The sequence below is a fragment of the Nomascus leucogenys genome, chromosome X, assembly GCF_006542625.1.
Source record: "Nomascus leucogenys isolate Asia chromosome X, Asia_NLE_v1, whole genome shotgun sequence".
NCBI classification, from domain to species: domain Eukaryota; kingdom Metazoa; phylum Chordata; class Mammalia; order Primates; family Hylobatidae; genus Nomascus; species Nomascus leucogenys.
In genome coordinates, this window is record NC_044406.1 from 37,691,312 (window position 1) to 37,715,152 (window position 23,841).

General features: G+C 40.5%; 1 protein-coding gene across 1 annotated transcript in view; it reads left to right on the forward strand.

Annotated features, from left to right (window-relative positions):
- Positions 1-23,841, forward strand: part of WNK3 (WNK lysine deficient protein kinase 3) — a 159,036-nt gene that overhangs the window by 52,682 nt on the left and 82,513 nt on the right. The window contains exons 6-10 of the mRNA XM_030806911.1: positions 3,557-3,645; positions 6,996-7,215; positions 10,575-10,869; positions 12,109-12,302; positions 12,399-12,548. Coding sequence (XP_030662771.1) covers positions 3,557-3,645; positions 6,996-7,215; positions 10,575-10,869; positions 12,109-12,302; positions 12,399-12,548 — 948 coding nt within the window. The remainder of the gene's footprint in view (positions 1-3,556; positions 3,646-6,995; positions 7,216-10,574; positions 10,870-12,108; positions 12,303-12,398; positions 12,549-23,841) is intronic.

Consider the following 23,841-nt stretch of genomic DNA (forward strand, 5'->3'; position numbering starts at 1 on the left):
CCATGCCCAGCTAATTTTTTGTATCTTTAGTAGAGACGGTGTTTCACCATGTTGGCCAGGATGGTCTCGAACTCCTGACCTCGTGATCTGCCCACCTTGGCCTCACATGTTCTGGGATCACAGCGTGAGCCACTGCGCCTGGCCACCACATACTTTAATCTTTATCCCCTACGAGATAGGTGCAATCTTCAGTTTACAGATGATGAAACTGAGAATCAGAGGTTGTACCTTGCCCAACTTCCCGCAGCTACTGATAATGGTGGGTTTTGACCCCAAGTCTGTCTGACTCTAGAAGTTTGTGTAAGGAGACAATAAGAAATAAGGCTACAATCCAGAATGTGGGACATTCTGTAGGACAAATGACCTAGTTTCTCCAACAAATACATTTTATGAAAGAAACAGGAAGAGAGGCTTTTATAGAATACAAGAGACTTAAGAGTAGTGGTGAGCTGGTAAATGTTTAACACCTGATTCTCTGAAGAAACAAAGAATGCTGACTTCTAGTATTTGCTGATTTTTGTGATATAAGTACTCCCACCATGGCTGATTTCAAGTTACCAGTGTGACCTCACTGAATGAAGAGTTGGGAAGAGATGCACTGTTGCACTCATTGTATGGTTATTTCTACCATGCAGATAGAGTAGCTGTAAATAACCTCAAACGCATAAATAATAGTAAACTGTAGTAAAATAGGGAGTGACGTTTTCAGTATTTATTACCTTGGCTTTTTTTTGCTCTGTTTTGTTTTGTTTTGTTTTTGAGACAGAGTCTCACTCTGTCACCCAGGCTGGAGTGCAGTGGTACGATCTCAGCTCACTGCAACCTCTGCCTCCCGGGTTCAAGCGATTCTCATGTTTCAGCCTCCCAAGTAGCTGGGATTACAGGCGTGCACCTCCACACCTGGCTAGTTTTTGTATATATATATTTTTTAATAAAGATGTGGTTTTGCCATGCTGGCCAGGCTGGTCTCAAACTCCTGACCTCAGGTGATCTGCCCACCTCGGCCTCCCAACGTACTGGGATTACAGGTGTGGGCCACTGTGCCCAGCTTACCTTGGCTTTTAATGTAATTTATTTAATTGTAAACTTTTATAATTTAGTTTTATTTTAAATGGCCATGTTTAACAATTGGATTGCAGAATTTCTGAAAACGTAATAACATTTGTGAGCTGGTATGAGCCAGCTCATGCACACCCTACCCTATGGACCTTGTTTGGATCCTGATTTGAATAAACCAACTGTAAAAAGACATCATTTAGACAATTTTGAAAATTTGAGTATGGATTGGGTTTCAGATATTTGATATTAAGGAATTATTCATGAGTATTTTAGGGGGGACGATTATATGATTTTTTGTTTTGGAGACAGGGTTTGCTGTGTCACCCAGGCTTGAGTACAGTGGTACGATCTTGGCTCACTATAGCCTTGACTTCCTGGGGTCAGGCAATCCTCTCACCTCAGCCACCCTGGTAGCTGGGACCACAGGTACACAGCACCACACCCAGCTATTTTTTTTCTTTTTATATTTTTGTGTAGAGATGGGGTTTCACCATGTTGCCCAGACTGGTCTTGAACTACTGGGCTCACGCAATCCACTCACCTTGGCCTCTCAAAGTACTAGGATTACAGGCATGAGCCACCATGCCTGAGCTACACGATTTTTTTTTAAAAAGGTTCTTATCTGTTAGAGATGTAAACTGGAAAATTCATGGGTGAAATGACGTGATGCCTGAGATTTGCTTTAAAATATTCCAGGATACAATATGTGTGGGGGCAGATAGCTGAAACGAGGTTGGCAAAATGTTGACTGTTGTTGAAACTGGTGATGGTTACCTGGGACTTCATTATGCTATTCTACTTTCAAGTATGTTTGAAAATTTCTATAAGAGCCCAGAAAAAGAGATAAGGCTAGAATGTGTTTTTAGTTTTGGCCCATATTTTGGAAGGCCATGAATAGAAAAGAATTTCGTGTTAGATTTTGTGAGTTACAGCTCCTGAACTGTTTTTACGTAGGAGCAGAGAAAGGCAGTAATTTACCCAGAGATGAGAAATGAGTATATCAGTGGGAAGGTCAAAGAGGGCTTTTTCCATAGGTAGAATAACAGGTCAATTTTTTAAAATTTTAAAAATTATTTATTTTAGAAAATTTATTTTTATTTTTAATTTTTTATTGTACTTTGAGTTGCTGTTTTAATAGGTCTATTTTTTGAATAGTGACTTTATTATTTTATATTAAAGTCGTTAAAAATGCCATATCACAATTCGGATTTCCATCTATCTTAAGCTTCTACATTTTAGGAACTAAACTCCTAATTTCATCAGATTTATCTACGATGTAATACTGGGCTTTCTGATTCTGTGTCCTTTGAGGTAGCATGGCAGGCGTAGAAGTAGATGTTAGATTGCTTCATTCCATAACAATTATTCTTTCCATTGTACCTTTCTGCTTCCAGCTTAAATTGGAATTTTCTATTAAATGACTGCAATGATCTTACTTGGGTTATTTTTTAAATATTAAATAAAAGATAATAGAATATAAAATAAGCAGATTCAGGAAGCTAACACAGTTATTATAGAAATATTTTGAATTGTCTGGACTTCATTTATTTGTTATTGAATTCCTAGAACCTGATAATTAGCTTGAGATACATGCTCTCAATGTATATATATATATATATATATATAGAGAGAGAGAGAGAGAGAGAGAGAGAGAGAATTGGAATGTTTGAAATAGAGAAGCCTTTATTTTGAATTTTCAAAAGTTTCTAAAAATAGCATTAATTATTTTCTGATTTCAAAAAAGTACTTGTTTATGGCCGGGCGCAGTGGCTTACACCTGTAATCCCAGCACTTTGGGAGGCTGAGGCGGGTGGACTGCCTGAGATCAGGAGTTCGAGACCAGTCAGGCCAACATGGTGAAACCCCATCTCTAGTAAAAATACAGAAAAATTAACTGGGCTTGGTGGTGTGCGCCTGTAATCCCAGCTACTCAGGAGGCTGAGGCAGGGGAATTGCCTGAACCAGGGAGGTGGGAGGTTGCAGTGAGCCAAAATCACGCCACTGCACTCCAGCCTGGGTGACAGAGCGAGACTCCATCTCAAAAAAAAATAAATAAATAAACTTGTTTATTATATTTTAATTGGGATTATACTGTATGTAGATTTTGGGATCCTATTTTTCCCTACTTAATAGTACATTATGAGAATTTCCCATGTCATTAATTATTCTGAGAACATTTTTAATTTCTGTATATTGTCATATATACCTGCAGACCTAGATTTGAAAAACATACTATATATATAACATAATATGTGTAACTTTGCGTCTGTTGTCAGAGGTTTAGATTATTTATGGTTTTTTTACTGTTGTTTATAGACAACATCCTTGTCAAAAGGTTATTAAACTTATGTTCTCCGTATATACACATATATATTTACAAATATTTCATTTAAAACTTGACTATGGTTTAGTGATAAAAATAATGTTTAATAAATGTCATGTTGACTTGGGCTTTCAGTTGCATCATTTGTTACTAGAAACCATTTTTTTCTCCTAGGGCATAAAACCAGCCAGCTTCAATAAAGTCACTGATCCTGAAGTCAAAGAAATCATTGAAGGATGTATTCGTCAAAACAAATCTGAAAGGTGGGTGCAATTGTAGCAAAATGACATAACTGAAAGATGCATTTTTCTCTTATCTTGCTTTGGGTCATTTTCTGACCTTTCAGTCATGCTGAGTTTGACTTTTGAGTAGAAACCAAACTATACTGTAGAAGTGTATCAGTGCATGTTGTTTACCATTTTAGACTTGGATATCGTGCTGAATTTTTCTTGAACTGACGTTTGGGTTACGTTTGTGTGTGTGCCTTTTGACAAGCTTTCATCACCTTCAGCCATCAGCTTAACAGTCAGTAGGCCCTCACAGGTTAATTTGCTTCTAACAGTTGAGAGTGGACAAAATTTTAAAAATTTGATTCTATATCCTTAGTGTCATGATAATGATAAAGCTAATATGGATAGAAGAAATATGTATTCAAGAAATCATATTCCACATTTATTTGTGTCACAATTTGCCTTATAGACAGCTCCCATTACTCTTAGCTTTTGCCTCCCTTTAGGTTTTATTTCTTATTTTATTTTTAATTTTTTGTTTTTTTTTGAGACAGAGTCTCGCTCTGTTACCCAAGCTGAAGTGCAGTGGTACGATCTTGATCCACTGCAACCTCTGCCTCCCGGGTTCCAGCGATTCTCCTGCCTCAGCCTCCTGAGTAGCTGGAATTGCAGGTGCATGCCCATTACACCTGGCTAATTTTTGTATTTTTAGTAGAGATGGGGTTTTACCATGTTGGCCAGGCTGGTCTCCAACTCCTGGCCTCAAGTGATCCGCCCGTCTCAGCCTCCCAAAGTGCTGTCATTACAGGCGTGAACCATCACACCCGGCCTGCCTCCCTTTAGTTTCAGCTTTGGACAGTTGCTGACTTTAAATTGGTGGGTTTGTCTTTTGATTTTTACTTCCTTATTGATGATTATTAGTAAAGGCGATATATCCTTAGTAGAAATTTTCATGGGGTTATTGGCCATTTGTGTATCTTTGCAGAAATATCTATTCAACTCTTTTGCCCATTTTTAATTGGCTTGTTTGGTTTTTTGTTGTGGAGATAGGAGCTTGGGCATGCTTTTAAAAATGAGGCTAAAAATACTATGTAGAAGTAGCTATTTTAGTTTGGATTCTGATTGTTGTTTGTACAGCCTTTAAATATGTTCTATTACCAAAAAGCATTGGAATATTGAAAAGGATTTACAGCATATTAGTATATTGGAAAAAGCACAGGCTTCATCATCAGACTTAAAGTCAAATCTGGGCTCACACTTAGCCTGTGTGACCTTGAGCAAGTTAGTAATTACATAAAACAAGTATTATTTTGATGACTAAAAGGATAACAGGCTGAGGGTAGTGGCTTACACCTGTAATCCTAGCACTTTGGGAGGCCGAGGCAGGAGGATCACTTGAGGCCAGGAGTTCACGACCAGCCTGGGAAGCAAAATGAGACCCTTGTCTCTACAAAATATTAAAATGAAAAAGTTAGCCAGGCGTAGTGTCACATGCCTGTAGTCCCAGCCCCTGGGGAGGCTGAAGTGGGAGGATTGCTTGAGCCCAGGAGTTGGAAGCTACAATGAGCTATGATCATGTCACTGTACTCTAGCCTGGATGACAGAGTAAGACCCTGTCTTAAAAACAAACAGGCTGGGTGCGGTGGCTCATACCTCTAATACCAGCACTTTGGGAGGCTGAGGCGGGCAGATCACTTGAGGTCAGGAGTTTGAGACCAGCCTGACCAACATGACGAAACCCCATCTCTACAAGAAATACAAAAATTAGCTGGGCGTGGTGGTGGGTGCCTATAATCCCAGCTACTCTCGGGGCTGAGGCAGGAGAATTGCTCGAACCTGGGAGGTGGAGGTTGCAGTGAGCCGAGATCTTGCCACTGCACTCCAGCCTGGGCAACAGAGTGAGACTCCATCCCAAAACAAGCAAGCAAACTAATAAACCAAAATAATTTTACTGTAAATAATAAAAATTTTAAAGTAAAAATTCACTATAAATAATACAGTAAAAATTCTTATTGGGAGGCAGAGGGCTTTACTTGGTTGTGCCTCCTTAAACACATCTCACTTTAGTCTTAGGGACGGGCACAGTGGCTCACGCCTGAGGCTGAGTGGGGCGGATCACAAAATCAAGAGATTGAGACCATCCTGGCCAACATGGTGAAACCTCGTTTCTACTAAAAAATATAAAAATTAGCTGAGTGTGGTGGCACACACCTGTAGTCCCAGCTACTTGGGAGGATGAGGCAGGAAAATTGCTTGAACCCGGGAGGTGGAGGTTGCAGTGAGCCAAGATCACGCGACCGCACTCTGTCCCCCCCCAAAAAAAAAAAAAACCAAAACATACATCTTGCTTTAGTCTTAAAAGTAATTCATTTGAGCAGCGTTTTCTTTTTCAAAAAAATCAACTTTGTATGGAATGATGGCTTATTCTATTTATGACACCGTCTTAGTTAAGTATTTGTCACTTGGTCACTAAAAATGTAGGGGGTTGAAAATCCTCAACTTACAGGATATCATGCTGTGTATATACTTATTCTGTTTATGTAGTGTAAGAAGAGGTCTCTGTAGACATTATGCAGTACATCAGTTTCAGCTCTCCCTGGCCTGTAATACAGAGAGTTTAAATATTATGTATCTGTTTTAAAAGTTAGTAAATTAACTTATCCAGCTTATAAACAAATCTTTTGAAGCTATGTCCTTTGTTTCTCTTCAGAGATGGTTAATCCCTAGTACTAGGCTAGGGTTGTATCTGTTATATGTATACTCTGGTCTAAAACCAGAGTTAAATATGAAAACCACTGGACTTTGCTGAACCACATTAGCTTCACCCATGGCATTCTGTAAAGTACATTGACTAGATTATTGTTAATGGAGACAGTGACTTCTATTTATAACATTCGTAAAAAGAGTTTGAATTTTTAATGTACTTTAGAGTTTATAAATCTGCAAGAGTTTTTGGTTCCCTTTGCTGAGAATCTGCTGTTTGAGTCTGAGTAACTTAAGCCAGTGGCTCAGGGAAATTTGCCTAACATGTACTAAGCTACTTCTCCAGTTCTTACTAGGCATAATTTTGTGTATGTTAAACTTTGTTATTTAGATGTATTACTTGTAATAATTCATTTTTAATTGAAGTCACTCTGTATGCATGTTAGTTGGGATTTCTTTGCATCCCTGGTAATAAATTGGATATAAAATTTATTGTTGTTTTTGCTTCCACAGGATCTGTTAAAGAAAGAGATTTGGTTTTTATAACAAGTCAGATTAATGATTAAATTGATAGAAAATTTCAAATAAGTTTTTTGCTTTTATACAATTAATTTTTAGTAATTAAAGTGTCTTGCTATGATTGGAAGAACTGATAATGAGATATATGTTTTGTTTATTAGGTTGTCTATCAGGGACCTATTAAACCATGCATTTTTTGCTGAGGATACAGGACTGAGGGTGGAGTTAGCAGAAGAAGATGATTGCTCAAATTCATCCCTTGCTTTAAGACTCTGGGTTGAAGACCCTAAAAAATTGAAAGGCAAACACAAAGACAATGAAGCTATTGAATTTAGTTTCAATTTAGAAACAGATACACCTGAGGAAGTAGCATATGAAATGGTAAGTTAATCATACCACTGTTCCCCTCACCTCTTATTGTATCAGGGTTCATTCCTTTCTCCTCATTGCTTTCTTTCCTCTCATTTTCTCCCTTTTTTTTGAGACGGAGTCTCACTCTGTCACCCAGGCTGGAGTGCAGTGGCGCGATCTCGGCTCACTGCAAGCTCCGCCTCCCGGGTTCATGCCATTCTCCTGCCTCAGCCTCCTGAGTAGCTGGGACTACAGGAGCCCGCCACCACGCCCAGCTAATTTTTTGTATTTTTAATAGAGACGGGGTTTCACCATGTTAGCCAGGCTGGTCTTGAACTCCTGACCTTGTGATCCGCCCACCTTGGCCTCCCAAAGTGCTGGGATTACAGATGTGAGCCATCGAGCCCAGCCTTCTCCTTTTTTCTTTAAATTGTTATGTTGTTGTGAACTATATCGCTATGACAGAATGTATTAAATTTGTATGTAGAGTATAAAGAATAATAAAGCTCTACATTTATTAAGAAATAGAACAGTACCATTACCTTAAAAGCCACCTGAGTGCCTCTCTCATTTGCATTTTCCTCCCTCATCACCGTAAGTAATATCTACCCAGATTTTTTTTTTTCTTTGAGATGGAGTCTTGTTCTGTCGCCCAGGTTGGAGTGCAGTGGCACAATCTCAGCTCACCGCGACCTCTGCCTCCCGAGTTCAAGCAACTCTCCGGTCTCAGCTTCCCGAGTTGCTGGGATTACAGGCGCCTGCCACCACTCCCAGCTAATTTTTGTACTTTTAGTAGAGATGCGGTTTCACCATGTTAGCCAGGCTGGTCTCGAACTCCTGAATTCAAGTGATCCGCCCCCCCCCCCCCACCCCCCCCCACACCAGCTTCCCAAAGTGTTGGGATTACAGGTGTGAGCCACTGTGCCTCGCCCCCTACCCAGACTTTTGTGTTACTCATTTCTTTGTTTTTCATCATAGTTTACGTACGTAATATATTGTTTTGTTATGAAAACTGAATGGCAAGCATGCACCTAGCTGGTGGGAAGGGGCAGTATTGGTACAATTAGGTGAAGAGTCCCAGGAGAGGATAAGCTGAAGAGAATTTCTCAGTTATAGCGATTCTGGCTTCAGTTTCCCTAAGAGTTTACAAGAGCTGCTTCTGGAGAAGTCAGAGGGTAAGGTTCTAAATGAGGCCAGGAAAATACACCCATGTCTCAGCGCAGTCAGGGCACCAGCAGGGCTATTGTGCCGGCCAGAAATTAGTTGTCTGGTTACCATATGGTTTGATGGGGAGTGGGCCACTCTGACTCTTTGCTTCCAATCTCTCTGTGACCAGCCCCCACCCTCAATAGTAGATCACAGCAGGCAACTTCTGTGGGGTGAAATGCATGTCCACACCTGCTCCAGGCAGCTGCAGTGCTGGTGGGAGGGTGTGCAGGAGCCGCAGCAGCATGCACTCAAAACCAGCCGAGTACAAACTGTCTGCGCCAGGCTCACCTGGGCATTCTGGCCTCAGGTTAAAAAGAAGGATGGGGCAATGACAGTGGGAACCTGGAAATGATAGCCTTTAACATGTCTTTCTGATCATACTGTTGTTCTAAACTGGAATGATTACTTTGGATATCTGGTACACAACTATCACCCTGGCATTTCCCATTACCATCTTCCTAGACTTCTCTGCTTCACTCCTGTATTTAGTTTTGGATTTCCTAAATCCCATGTCTTCAGGGAACATGGGATTAGCTGGGTCCACTTTCATCTCCTAGAAGCCACTCTTCAGTCCTTTCCATGTCTCCACCCCATCTTCAAAGTCAGCAATGGCATATTGAATCCTTTTAGTGTCAGCAGCTGGTAAAAGATTCACCGAGATAATCTCCCTAGATTAAGGCCAATTGTGCTATGTATTATAGCAAACAGTGATGGGAGTGATATCTCATATGCACAGGTTTGGGGATTAAGAGGGATCATCTTAAAGCAGATTGCAGGACTGAGAATGATATGTCATGGGACCTCCTCAAATGATCTTCTCTACTGTTCAGCCCTGTTCCTCTGAGATGACGAGGCAGAACCTTTTCTTCTTCTCTCACTCCTCTAATGCCTAGTAAGATGTAGTACTTTGCTGTTAGCATACTTGCCTCTGCCTAGAATGTTGGTCTCCACTCCAAACTTCTGCACATCCCTCAATAGTGTGCACGTTCCTTTTTTGGCTTTAATGCAGGTCAGAACTTACCTTCCAGGCTGTATGCGGTGGCTCATGCCTGTCATCCCAGCACTTTGGGGAGGCTGAGGTGAGAGGATTGCTTGAGCCCAGGAGTTTGAGACCAAAGCCCAAGCAATATAGGGAGACCCCGTCTCTACAAAAAAATTAAAAATTAGCCAGGTGTGGTGGTGCATGCCTGTGATCCCAGCTACTCGGGAGGCTGAGGTGGGAGGATCACTTGAGCTGGGGAGGTCAAGGCTGCATTGACCTATCATCATACCACTGCATTCTAGCCTGGGCAACAGAGTGAGACCCTGTCTCTCAAAAACAAATCAAATAAAATAGAATTCTTCTGTGAAAACACTTACTCTATTACCTCCAGAGATGCAGCATGCTCCTACTTAAGACTTTTACAGCAGCTCATTTCAAGTTAAGTTATGTCCATTTCACACCACCTGATAGTGTGCTCATACAGGACAAAGGACCAACTTAGTCACCTCTATCTGGTGCTTAGTACTGCGCACACTGTAGACACTTAATGTTGCTGAATGAGGAAACCTTTTTAATCCTTCAAAAAACGTAATGGCAGTTCTAAATTACCTGTGATAAGACTGCATATTCTGAAACATCAAGTTGTTTTGTTCGTTTTTGTTTAAAGCCTGAATTATTTTAACAATGCTTAGTAATACTATTGATTTTTCTCATGCCAGTTAGAGGCTCTGGCATTTATGTATGTCTTTGTTTAAGAGAGAATATAGAAACAGATCAACCGTTAATTTGGAATTTGGGGGCATAAAATAACTGCTAGTAAAAAAAAAAAAAAAAAAAAAAGTTAAAATTGGCCGGGCGCAGTGATGCTTGTAATCCTAGCACTTTGGGAGGCCGAGGCGGTGGATCACGACATCAGGAATTCAAGACCAGCCTGGCCAACACAGTGAAACCCCATCTCTACTAAAAATACAAAAAAATTAGCTGGGCGTGGTGGCGGGTGCCTGTAATCCCAGCTACTTGGGAGGCTGAGGCAGGAGAATCTCTTGAACCCGGGAGGCAGAGTTGTGGTGAGCCAAGATCGTGCCACTGGACTCCAGCCTGGGCGACAGAGCTAGACTCTGTCTCAAAAAAAAAAAAAAAAAAAAAAAAGTTAAAATCTTAAATGTTAAAGAAGTAGTTTGCTTATTATATTTTGTAGGTCAAGTCTGGGTTCTTCCATGAAAGTGATTCCAAAGCTGTTGCTAAATCCATTAGAGACCGGGTGACACCGATAAAGAAGACAAGAGAGAAGAAGCCTGCTGGCTGTTTGGAAGAACGCAGGGATTCTCAGTGCAAGTTTATGGGTAATGTGTTCCCTCAGCCCCAGAATACAACTTTGCCCCCTGCTCCCGCTCAGCAAACTGGGGCTGAATGTGAAGAAACTGAAGTTGATCAACATGTTAGACAGCAGCTTCTACAAAGAAAACCACAGCAGCACTGCTCCTCTGTTACAGGTAACACAGTTACAGCTTGTAAAAGCAAACACATGTGCGATTATATTCCCTAATCTTTATTTATTTTGAAGGGCAGTGGTCAATGACCTATTTTGTTTCTTTTCCTTTTTATATGTTTGCTTATCTTTAAATAGCACTTCTGTGTTTTTCAGAGCATTCTGTTATCTATCATTTCATCAAGCCTTTTACAAAACCCCTGAAATAGACAAGCCGGCTAGTTTCCGTATATTAAAATTAAGAAACTGTTTTGTTAAGTGATTCTTCTAAGGTGCTAGTTGCAGAAGGATCATAATCTAGCCATCTGGTTTTGTTTGGGGTATAAATAAAATGATCTTATTATCATTTTTGAGGGTCTAACATAAATCTTTTTTTTCTTTTTTTTTTTTGAGACAGGGCCTTGCTCTGTCACCTAGGCTGGAGTGCAGTGGTGTGATCATGACTCACTGCAGCCTCGACCTCCCCAGGCTCAGGTGATCCTCCCACCTCAGCCGCCTGAGTAGCTGGGACTACAAGTGCGTGCCACTACACCTGGCTAATTTTTGTATTTTCTTTTGGTAGAGATGGGGTTTCACCATATTGGCCAGGCTGGTCTCAAACTCCTGGGCTCAAGCCATCTGCCTGCCTCAGCCTCCCAAAGTGTTAGGATTGTAGGCATGAGCCACCATGCCCAGCCACATAAATCTTTTAATAAAGAAAATTTAGAACTAAAGATAAAATTTATTCCTCAAGAAGGAATTTTTTAGTCTTTAAGACCCTTTGTATTTTAGGCTCAAGTATAACATTAACACAATTCCTCTAATTTTCTGCTGTAATGCATTTTCTTTTCCAGAAGGACACAGTATTTGCATAGTAATAACCTATTGTTCTACAAAGACAGTATTCTAGGTTATAGGAGAAAGAGAATATGATATATTTTACTGAAATCCTTATGTCAAGTGTAGATTAGTTAGGGATATACGTGACATGGCCAGCAAATGGAGTTGATTTTTATCTGATTCTCTGTTTTTAGGTTTGCTTTACTAAGAACATTTTAGTTATACCACAATGTCAACATTTCATTGCTTGATAAGAGTTTACGTGCTGGTTTTTGATTAATGCTGTAGTGTAAATATTTTATTTGAAGGTATGTCAGGTTCTCAGAGTAAAAATGCCATTAAAGAAACACCATTACCTATACCATTTGGACATTTTGTGCTTCAAGTTTTCCCTTCTACCTGTTACTTACTTTCTTTGTTATAGGTGACAATTTGTCTGAGGCAGGAGCTGCATCAGTTATACATTCAGATACATCAAGTCAGCCCAGTGTAGCCTATTCCTCAAATCAAACGATGGGCTCTCAAATGGTTTCTAACATCCCGCAGGCTGAAACAAATGTTCCAGGGCAAATTTATTCATCTCAGCAACTAGTAGGACATTACCAGCAAGTTTCAGGGGTGAGGTGAACTGTTATATTTTTAAATATATAATCAGTGTATTTATTGTAAATGGGAAAGTTTATCTTTAATCTTTCTTTCCCCTTACTTTAACAGTTACAGAAGCAGCCAAAGCTGACTCAGCCACAGATTTTGCCTTTGGTTCAAGGTCAGTCCACTGTTTTACCTGTACATGTCCTTGGACCGACAGTTGTTTCACAACCCCAGGTTTCCCCACTAACTGTTCAGAAGGTCCCACAGATAAAGGTAAGACACATTTTAGAGGTTCTGTATTCATTTAAACAAATTTAACACTGCCTAGATTTTCTGACAGGCAAAGGTTCTCTTTTATAAATTCATTATAGTTTAGAGAAAGGTCACCAAAAGCTAAAAGTTGTTTATGCTTTCCTTCACCCAAGACATTCCTTTTTTTTTTCTTTTTGAGATGGAGTGTCGCTCTTGCTGCCCAGGCTGGTGCAATCTCGGCTCACCGCAACCTCCACCTCCCAGGTTCAAGTGATTCTCCTGCCTCAGCCTCCCAAGTAGCTGGGATTACAGGCATGTGCCACCATGCCCGGCTAATTTTTTGTATTTTTAGTAGAAACGGGGTTTCTCCATGTTGGTCAAGTTGGTCTCGAACTCCTGACCTCAGGTGATCTGCCCGCCTCGGCCTCCCAAAGTGCTAGGATAACAGACATGAGCCACAGCACCCGGCCCAAGGCATTCCTCTTAATGTGTCTAACATTGTGTAACTAGAATCTTGAGATACTGCTTGTATAATTGGAGAAGAAACAGAGAACTCAGTATATATGGACAAAAGATTTATTTAGGACTGATCTCTTCCTCTTATTCATGATTATTTGTTCTTTGCATTAAACTTTTCCAGCCTGATTTGAACATGGAAGGATGTCTGTTGCAGTTAATTAGAAATAGTATTTCATAGATTTTCATAATTTTTAGCATGTTCATCTAAACTCTTGACTTGTTTTGGTTCACGTTTATTTCTGTAGGAGAAATAAGAAGTGTTTTTGTCTTTCAGACTCTTAAAGTCAGCATTATTGATTTCTCACAATGAGTTAACAGTCTTGTGAGTTTTTTTTTTAATTAATTTATGTATTTTTTAATTATTGTACTTTAAGTTTTAGGGTACATGTGCACAACTGCAGGTTTGTTACATATGTATTCATGTGCCATGTTGGTGTGCTGCACCCATTAACTCGTCATTTAGCAGTAGGTATATCTCCTAATGCTGTCCCTCCCCCCTCCCCCCACCCCACAACAGTCCCTGGAGTGTGATGTTCCCCTTCCTGTGTCCATGTGTTCTCATTGTTCAATTCCCACCTATGAGTGAGAACATGCGGTGTTTGGTTTTTTTGTCCCTGCGATAGTTTACTGAGAATGATGGTTTCCAGTTTCATCCATGTCCCTACAAAGGACAAGAACTCATCATTTTTTATGGCTGCATAGTATTCCATGGTGTATACGTGCCACATTTTCTTAATCCAGTCTATCATTGTTGGACATTTGGGTTGGTTCCAAGTCTTTGCTATTGTGAATAGTGCCACAATAAACATATATATTAAGACTGTATCCTGGTTTCCTAGGTTATGGATTCTGGATGCATGGTTGCATTTTTCTTTACCATTACCTGGTTTTCTCCCCTCATCTCCCACCATACCTTGTATTTGTCTTCCCTCTCTGGGAGTGAGATGATCTAATAGCTGCTAGCTAACAGAGAATGCCTGGTTTAGCTAGTTGCTGGTGCATCTTTTAAGAGATTAGTATATTATCAGTTCATCGTGAAACTTTTAATGATTACCATCTTCTGGGGATATGAAGTAAAATAAACATGATCCTTGCCCTCAAAGAGCCCAGTCTTTTAGGGGAAATCATGCATGTACTTGACAAATGCCAGATGCACTTAAAACCTGCTAGGGGTAGATTTAGTTTGATATAGTTGAAGGTGCCAGATATTTGGCTAGTATTTATAAGTGATATGGTGCTTATTTGTAATTGAGCTCATGTGGTAGTTTGATTTGCCTCTTTCTAAGCCTATAATGCAAAGTGTGTTGAATGGGAGCTTAAATTTAACTTAGGTTCAATTTATATAAGCATACAGGTATGTGCATTTTAAAATGTGTTCCAAAAATTTAATTATCAAAATGTTACTTGCTTATTTTAAAATAAAGCCCATAAAGTTATGAAAAAGAAAGTGAAAAATTACTTGTTATTTCTCCAGCTGGAGACAACTTATTGTTTTTTTGTTTTGTTTTGTTTTTTTGAGATGGAGTCTCATTCTGTCGCCCAGGCTGGAGTGCAGTGGCACAATCTCGGCTCACTGCAACCTCCGCCTCCCGGGTTCAAGCGATTCTTCTGCCTCAGCCTCCCGAGTAGGTGGCACTACAGGCACATGCCACCATGCCGGCTAATTTTTTGTATTTTTAGTAGAGACGGGGTTTCACCGTGTTAGCCAGGATGGTCTCCATCTCCTGACCTCGTGATCCGCCCGCCTCGGCTTCCCAAAGTGCTGGGATCACAGGTGTGAGCCACCGTGCCCGGCTGATAACTTATTGTTTATGTTTGAGGTATAGCTTTTAGATTTATCTTTTTTTCTATGTACACATGTATAACTTTGTTTATATATACACATGTATATCACATACATACGATTTTTTGTAGCCTGCCCTTTTCACGTAATATATAGAAGCCACATAAGCAAGAACTTTGATTATATGGGTCTTTTTATGAGCATGGTAGCCCAAATTCTAGGAATTATTGCATCCAATCAGTATTTATTTCTGCCAACTCTCTCCTCTCTTCTTGAGAGAGTATCTATATTCATTTTAGGAATGATACTGAAATCCTTTGAGCTTTCTCATGGGACTTCCACTGTCAGGTGTGTGACGATGTCAGATTCGGATACTCAGAATCTCTGCCAGGGTTTGAATGAGTTATGTAGTAAATGCGATAAATAAGAAACCATGAGTGGTATATTGCTGTGACTGGTCTCAACCCCTTAGTGTATTCAGTTAACTAGCATTTACTCATGGTATTAGGATTTTTATGGGACTAATGCTATACCTAGCACCTTTTTGATAATTTGCTGAAATTTTTGGAACATAGCATTATTTTCTCTATCAATATGTCTGGGAAAGTCCCATTAAAATGGGCATAGTATATGCATTTATAATTTGAATTCTCCTTTTACCCGTAGCTGGCCTTTGGAGCAGGTAGAAAAACTTTAGCCCAACCTATGACTTTAGACTTGTCAGTTACTGGAGTTCCACAATCAATCCTTTCTTTCTTTTTTTTTTTTTTTAAGACAGAGTCTCGCTCTGTCACCCAGGCTGGAGTGAAGTGGTGTAATCTCAGCTCACTGCAACCTCCGCCTCCTGGCTTCAAGCAATTCTCCCACCTCAGCCTCCCAAGTAGCTGGGACTACAGGAGCACACCAGCATGCCTGGCCAATTTTTGTATTTTTAGTAGAGATGGGGTTTTGTCATGTTGGCCAGGCTGGTCTTGAACTCCTGGCCTCAAGTGATCTGCCCGCCTTGGCCTCCCAAAGTGCTGGGATTACAGGTGTGAGCCACCATGCCTGGCCACAACCAATCCTTTCTGCAGTTTCTCCTCAGACATTTTCTGCTTCACAGATGACTTCCCAGCATCCAACAGTTGGTCTTCAACTTGAGCGTGATCCTAGAAATGGGAATCAGGCATTAACCAAAGCACCAGATGCCAGTCAGACTTCTAGTTTCTTACTGGTTAATCACCCTCAAGCTTTGATGAATCATTCTTCTGTCCAACATGTGAGCAGTGCACAGAATGCTGCTGGTACAACTCAGCTCCCTTCTAATTCCATTGGGGGGCATTCAGGGGCCCATCAGCCTTCACAAAAGATACATTCAGTATCACAGCCATACCCATCAGAAGTCTCTAACTTCAGATTCTTCAATGCCACAAAGCCAGACTGTGCAAGGAGTATTGTTTCCAAGCCTGTATTCAGCAACAATCATTAATTTTACAACCTAAGATTTTGGCATCTCCACAGAAAAATGTTCAGCAGGATTATATTCTGCAAGAGTCTGAAGCTCTTGCAAGTCAGCAACAGCCAAAGGGTGGTATTGAAAATGTGATTCAGCCCCTGGAATAGCCTTCTTATTCTGTTCAACACACTTCCAGGGCCACCTGCAGAATTATCATCCTTCCCATTGAAGGCTCCTGAGCAGCTGCCCTTTGTGATATGTCCCCAGCAACAAACTTCTTACTCATCACAGCCAACTTACTCAATTCAGGCCCCACTACATAAACAGCCTGTTTATTCACTGCCAGTCCTGGAGCATCCTCTTTACACTGTACAACCGCCGAGATCACAGCCAGCCTATTCTATGCAGACTTCTTATCCAGTCCCAGCTGCAGCACAGCCCTCACATTTGGCAAAGACTCACGTGCAGTCTGCTTATCTAGTGCAACCTCTGCTTCAGTCACCTTTTCCAGACCAGGCAGCATATGCAATCCAGGCAGCTTACCTTGTGCAACCTATGGAACAGCCTGCTTATCAGGCACTGCCTCTTGAGCATGTATCTTATTTAGGACAAACTGCTTACACCATCCAGACAACTGAACATGCAACCTTCATAACCCAGCAGGTATATACAATAAGCCCTCCTGATAGCAAGGGAGTACACATGACAGACAAACTCTGCACATCAGAAGTTATACTCTGTACCACCATTTGTAGCACAGACTTTTGAGCAACAAGCCTATTTAACACAACCCCAAGGTAGTTCTTCTTCAACATTGGATATATTTAATACCAACCTTAGATACACAGACACATTCTACTGAGCCTTTATTTAATGTCCAGCTTTCAGCGACTCCATCCCAAGCAGATGTCAGTTTTGGACACCAGCAGCTAAAAGCTCAGGCCCAGGCAACTAGCATTATATCTCAGAGGGCAGTGGAAGGACAGCTTCAAAACCCTGAGCAGATGTCCTTCATTCAGCAGGCCTCTTCACAGGCACAGATCCAGCCCCCACATTTCTCAGCACAGTTTTCCCAATCACATCTAGCACCAAGCCAGGTTTCTCACTTAGCTTTCATTCAGCAGCAGCAGATGACTCATTCATCTCATAGACAAGCACAGGAAACCCATCAGTTGTCTACTCAGGAAGGTCCCATAAATCAACAGCAATCTTTGTTTAGTCAACATGCTGCTCTCCAGCAGCAGGTACCTCATTGACAGGCACCTAAGCAAGTTCAGCCATTACCAGGTATTCCAAACACCGTTACAAACATGGTCCAGATTATACATCCATTGCAAGAACAGTTGCAACTGGCAGCCCTGGAACGACAATATATAATACAGCCTTTAGAGCAGCCTCAAGTACTTCAGGCACTAGATAACAGTCAGACTTTTCCCCTACAGAAAAACCTAGCACAATACCAGCCAGCATACATCCAGCAGCAGTCTGCTGACCAACTGCAGTGGTAGCCATCTTACAGCTTAGCACCTGTTTCTGGGTCATCAGAGCCACAATTACAACAGCAGACCCTCTATCAAAGCTCTGGGATAGCCCTTCCAAATGAGCAATCTTTAGTTCATCTCCTGACACTTAGCATTCTGCTAGACGCTTCCACTGCTTTTCAGAGCAGTTCTGTGTCACACACACAGCAGCATTTACAAGGCCAAGAAATTCCAAAGGTAAATCCTCGTGGGGGAAAATAAGGATGATTGTGATTTTTCTGCGATGTTTAAGGGTCAGGATGATAGTGAACTATAATAGATACAGCACTTCAGTGGGAGTCATGGTCCCTGTTCCTGACTCTTTTCCTTATTTACTGAGTGACCTTGATTCAGGTCTTTTCTAAATTTTCTCATCCGTAAAGTGAAGGGATTAGACCAGATGACTACAATCAAAAAAAAATTTTTTGAGGACCTACTTAGGATATAACAGTGAATAAAATACAAAAACCCCTTCCGTCACTGAGGTTTGTTGTCTAATGGGGAAAGATTGTCAATAACCGTTATAAAAAGGAAATTATACAGTACAAGGTGCTTTGGGGAAAATGTAGAGCAGGAAAAGGAGGAAAGTGGGTTGCAGTTTTAAGGAAGATGGCCATCAGAGTAGGTCTCATTGAGAAGGTAACATTTGAGCAGACACTTGAAGGAAGTGAGGGAGTCAATAATGTATATTTCAGACAGAGGGAATAACAGGTGCAAAGGCCCTAAGGGAGAAGTTTGTCTGGAAACAGCAAGGAGTTTCTGTTTGGAAAACAGCAAGGAGGCAAGTGTAGCTTTCCAAGTTCCTTTAGTCCTAAAATGTTTGGAACCTATGGTTCTCCTATTGTTCTACATTTATAATAAAGCATTTACCTTTGTGAGATAATACTATTGAGTGATTCTTATTGCCAAATACTATCCCAAAGGCATTACACGTACATCCTCACACCAACCCTAGGAATCCCATTATTACCTTTTTTTACCGATGAAGAAACTGAGGTTCATAGAGGTTAAGTAACTTTTCTAGTGTCATACCCGAAAGCTAGCATTTGAACCCAGCATATTCAATCATTTTACTACCCATCCGCTTTGTAAGATAGTTACCCTCCCCTCCAGAATTGGAGAAAAAGGTTATGATGGCTTCAGTGAGATTTAGTTAATTTGGGAAATTGATTGCCTTTTTTTTTTTTTTTTTTTTTTTTTGAGATGGGGTCTTGCTCTGTCACCCAGGCTGGAGTGCAGTGGCGCCATCTCAGGTTACTGCAATCTCTGCCTCCCGGGTTCAACTGATTCTCCTGCCTCAACCTTCCGAGTAGCTGGGATTACAGGCATCTGTCACCACGCCCAGCTAATTTTTGTATTTTCAGTAGAGAGAGGGATTCACCATGTTGGCCAGGCTGGTCTGGCACTCCTGACCTCAAGTGTTCCACCCACCTCAGCCTCCCAAAGTGCTGAGATTACAGATGTAAGCCACCATGCCCAGCCCTTGATTGAATTAATTAAAGCAAAGAACTGAGAATCTGACTTATTCTTTTTGCTCTTCTCCCCTGCTTTAGGTATATCTAAAACACACTGAATTTATTGTTTGGCTAATAAAATACTTTGAGGTCCTTAGATAAAAGGTGTGCTATGCTGTATGAGTTATTTTCTAGTGATAATATATTACTCTACCAAACAGCTATTACCTCAGGTATTCTGTATTTTATAAAATCTCCTCTTCATCAAGGGCATAAATTATAATGGATTTCAGTATGTGCGTGCTGACTTCTAACAGGACTGAGCGAGAATAAATAAAGATCTTTGCAGCTGAAGTTTCTTCAGACAGGGGCATACTATTCTGGGATTTATTTATTTTAGATTAAGGGGTTTAACAAACCATTTTTTCTTCTCCCCCCCCCCTTTTTTTGTTTGTTTGTTTTCCTGCACTACACAGATGTAATTAGCAAAGTATTTTGGATTTTAATGTTCATTCTGTGGGCAGATTGCATGTGTTGTATACTTTCCTTACCTAATTAAAACATTTTCCCCAACATCTTGTTAAGAAAAACTTCAAATATACAGAATATTGGAAAAAATTGTAGCATGAACACCCATATACCTAACACCTAAATTATACAGTTAACTTTTGCTCTATTTGCTCTATCACATACCTATTTGTCCCCCTTTATCCCTTTATTAATCCATTTTATTTTTCTGGTGCATTTCAAAGTTTAAAGGAAGTTGCTAACATCAGTATACATCATCCATAAATGCATATCATTGACTAGAACTCAGTATTTATGTTTTTTAGTTTAAATGTATATACAGTAAAATTCATAAATCATAATTCATGAGTTTTGACAAATGCTTACACCCATATAACCCCAACCATTATCAAGACATAGAACAGGTGTTGACAGTCTTTTTCTGTAAAGGTCTGGATAGTAAATATTGTAGGCTTTGCAGGCTATATAATCTCTGTTGCAGTTACTCAGTTCTGCTGTTGTATGCATGAAAAGAACCATAAATATGTAAACAAATAGGCGCGGCTGTGTTCCAATAAACCTTTGCTCACAAAAACAGGTGGTGTGCCAGATTTGGCCTGAAGGCTGTGGATTGCCCACCTGATAGAGAATATTGCCATTACTCCAGAAAGTTCCCTCATGCCCCTTCCCAGTCAGTTTTCTCCACACCCGTTAGAGTCAACCGCTGTTGATTATTTGTTGTTGTTTTTTGAGACAAGGTCTTGCTCTTTTCCCAGGCTGGAGTGTAGTGGTGCAAACACAGCTCACTGCAGCCCCGACCTCCTGGCTCAAGCCATCCTTGCACCTCAGCCTCCCACGTAACTGGGACCACAGGTGCACACCATTCTGCCTGGCTAAGTTTTTCATTTTTTTGTAGAGATGGGGTCTTGCCATGTTGCCCAGGCTGGTCTTGAACTCCTAGGCTCACGGGGTCTTCCCGTGTTGGCTTCCCAAAGTGCTGGAATTACAGATGTAAGTCACCATGCCTAGCCAATGTTTTCACCATAGATTAGCTTAGCTTGTTCTAGACTTTCATATAAATGGAACAATATAATATATATTCTTGTGTAAGGCTTCTCTCATTCAACATGTTTTTGAGATTGATCCATGTTGTGTATGTATCAGTAGCTTTTTTTTTTTTTTTTTTGAGACGGAGTTTCGCTCTTGTTGCTCAGGCTGGAGTGCAATGGCTTGATCTCGGCTCACTGCAACCTCCGCCTCCTGGGTTCAAGTGATTCTCCTGCCTCAGCCTCCCGAGTAGCTGGGATTACAGGCATGCGCCACCACGCCCGGCTAATTGTATTTTTAGTAGAGATGGGGTTTCTCCATGTTGGTCAGGCTGGTCTGGAACTCCTGACCTCAAGTGATCCGCCAGCCTCAGCCTCCCAAAGTGCTGGGATTATAGGCGTGAGCCACTGTGCCCAGCCAGCTCATTCTTTTTTTTAACTGCAGAATAATATTCCATTTTATGGATATACCAAATTTGTTTATCTATTCTATTCACAAACACCTAAGTGATTTCTAGTTTTGGGCTATTGTGAATAAAGCTGCAATGAACATCCCTATATAAGTTTTTTTTTTTGTAAACATGTTTTCGTTTCTCTTGAATTATACCTAGAAATAGAATTGCTGGGTCATAGAATAAGTGTTTGACTTTTTAAGAAATTGCAAGTTTTCTGAATTGGCTGCACTAACACCAGCAATGTATGAGAGCTCCACACCCTCACCAGCAATTTTAATTTTAGTTATTCTAGTTGTTGTATAGTGGTATCTCATCGTGGTTTTAATCTGTATTTCCCCAATGACTATGATGTTGAGTACCTTTTCATGTATTTGTTGGCCTTTGTATATCTTTCTTTGTGAAGTGCCTGTTCAAGTCATTTACCCATTTTATTTGCTCATGTTTGTCTTTTTATTATGGATTTACAGAAATTCCTTATATATTCTGGATTATACAAGTCCCTTGTCAGATACATGTTTTATAAATATATTCTCCAGTCTTTATATTGCCCATTCGTTTTTGTAATGGTCTCATTTAATGAGACAAAGTATTTAATTTTGATGAAGTCTGATTCATCAAAGTTTTTCTATTGTAGTTACTACTTTCTGTGGCCCATGAAACCTTTGCCTACATCCAAGTTACAAGGAAACTTTTATATGGTTTATAGTTTTATGTTTAAGTCCATGGTTCATCTTGAATTAATTTTTATGAATGCTGTGAAGTAAGGGGCCAAGTTTCTTTTTTTTTTCCTCTAGGAATATCCTAACAGCTTCATCTGTTGAAAAGACATCCCTTTCTCCACATCTCTACCAACACTTGTTATCTGTCTTTTTTTTTTTTGAGACTGAGTCTTGTTCTGTCGCCCAGGCTGGAGTGCAGTGGCATGATCTCGGCTCACTGCAAGCTCCACCTCCCAGGTTCACGCCATTCTCCTGCCTCAGCCTCCCAAGTAGCTGGGACTACAGGCGCCTGCCACTACGCCCGGCTAATTTTTTGTATTTTTAGTAGAGACAGGATTTCACCGTCTTAGCCAGGATAGTCTCGATCTCCTGACCTTGTGATCCGCCCACCTTGGCCTCCCAAAGTGCTGGGATTACAGGCGTGAGCCACTGCGCCCGGCCCATGTGTCTTTTTTATTGTAGACATCCTAGTGGGTGTGATGTAGTATCTCATTGTGGTTTTGATTTGCATTTTTCTGAAGACTAATGATGTTGAGCATCTTTTTATATGCATATAGGTCCTTCATGTATCTTCTTTTATCGTCTTTGGAGAAATATCTATTGAAATCCTTTGCCTAGTTTTTATTTTATTATTTTATTTTATTTTTTGTAGAGATGAGGTCTCGCCATATTGCTCTGGCTGGTTTTGAACTCCTGGTCTCAAGCAATCCTCCCACCTTGGCCTCCCAAAGTGCCAGGATTACAGGCATGAGCCACTGCGCCTAACCCCTTTACCCAGTTTTTAATCGGGTATCTTTTTGTCTTTTTATTGTTGAGTTATAAGAGTTCTTTATATATTCTGGATACTTAGACCATTATCAGATGTATGATTTACAAATATTTTCTCCCATTCTGTGTGTTGTCTTTTCACCTTCTTGATGGTGTCCTTTGTGGCATAATTTTTTTTTAAAGTTTGATAAAGTCCAGTTTCTCAGTGTTTTCTTTCGTTACTTTGTGCTTTTGGTGTCATATCTAAGAAACTATTGCTTGATCTAAGGTCATGAAGATTTTGTCCTGTATTTTCTTCTAAGAGTTTTAAATTTTAGCTCTTAAATTTGGGTCTTTGATCCATTTTGAGTTAATTGTTGTATATAGTTTGAGGTAGGGGTCCAATTTCATTCTATCCATGTGGACATCCAGTTTTTCCAGCGCCATTTATTCAAAAGACTATTCACCCATTGAATAGCCTTGGCACCCTTGTTGAAAATCAATTCACCATAAAAGTATGAGTGTTCCAACTTAGTTTTCCTTTCTCAAGACTATTTTGGTTCCTCTGAGTCCCTTGCATTTCCACATGAATTTTAGGATCAGCTTGTCAAGTTGTTTCCAAAAAGCCAGCTGGGATTTTGATAGGCATTGTGTTAACTTTGTATATTGCTAGGGTAGTATTGTCTCTTAATAATATAAAGTCTTAGAGTCCAGGAACATGGATGTCTTTTCATTAAACTAGGTGTACTTTAAGTGTTGGCAAAGGTGTGGAGAAAAGGGAACCCTTGTACACTGTTGATGGGAATGTAAATTGGTGTAGCCATTATGGAAAACAGTATGAAGCCAGGTGCAGTGGCTCACAGCTGTGATCCCAATACTTTGGGAGGCTGAGGCACGAAGATCACTTTAGCCCAGGAGTTCAAGACCAACCTGGGCAACATAGGGAGACCTCCTCGTCTCTACAAAAAAATTAAAAAATTAGCTAGGTGTGGTGGCGTGTACCCCATAGTCCCAGCTACTCAGGAGGCTGAGGCAGAAGGATCCTTTGAACCCAGGAGGTCAAGGCTGCAGTAAGCTGTGCTTGCACCACTGCACTCCAGTCTGGGCAACAGAGCAAGACCCTGTGTCA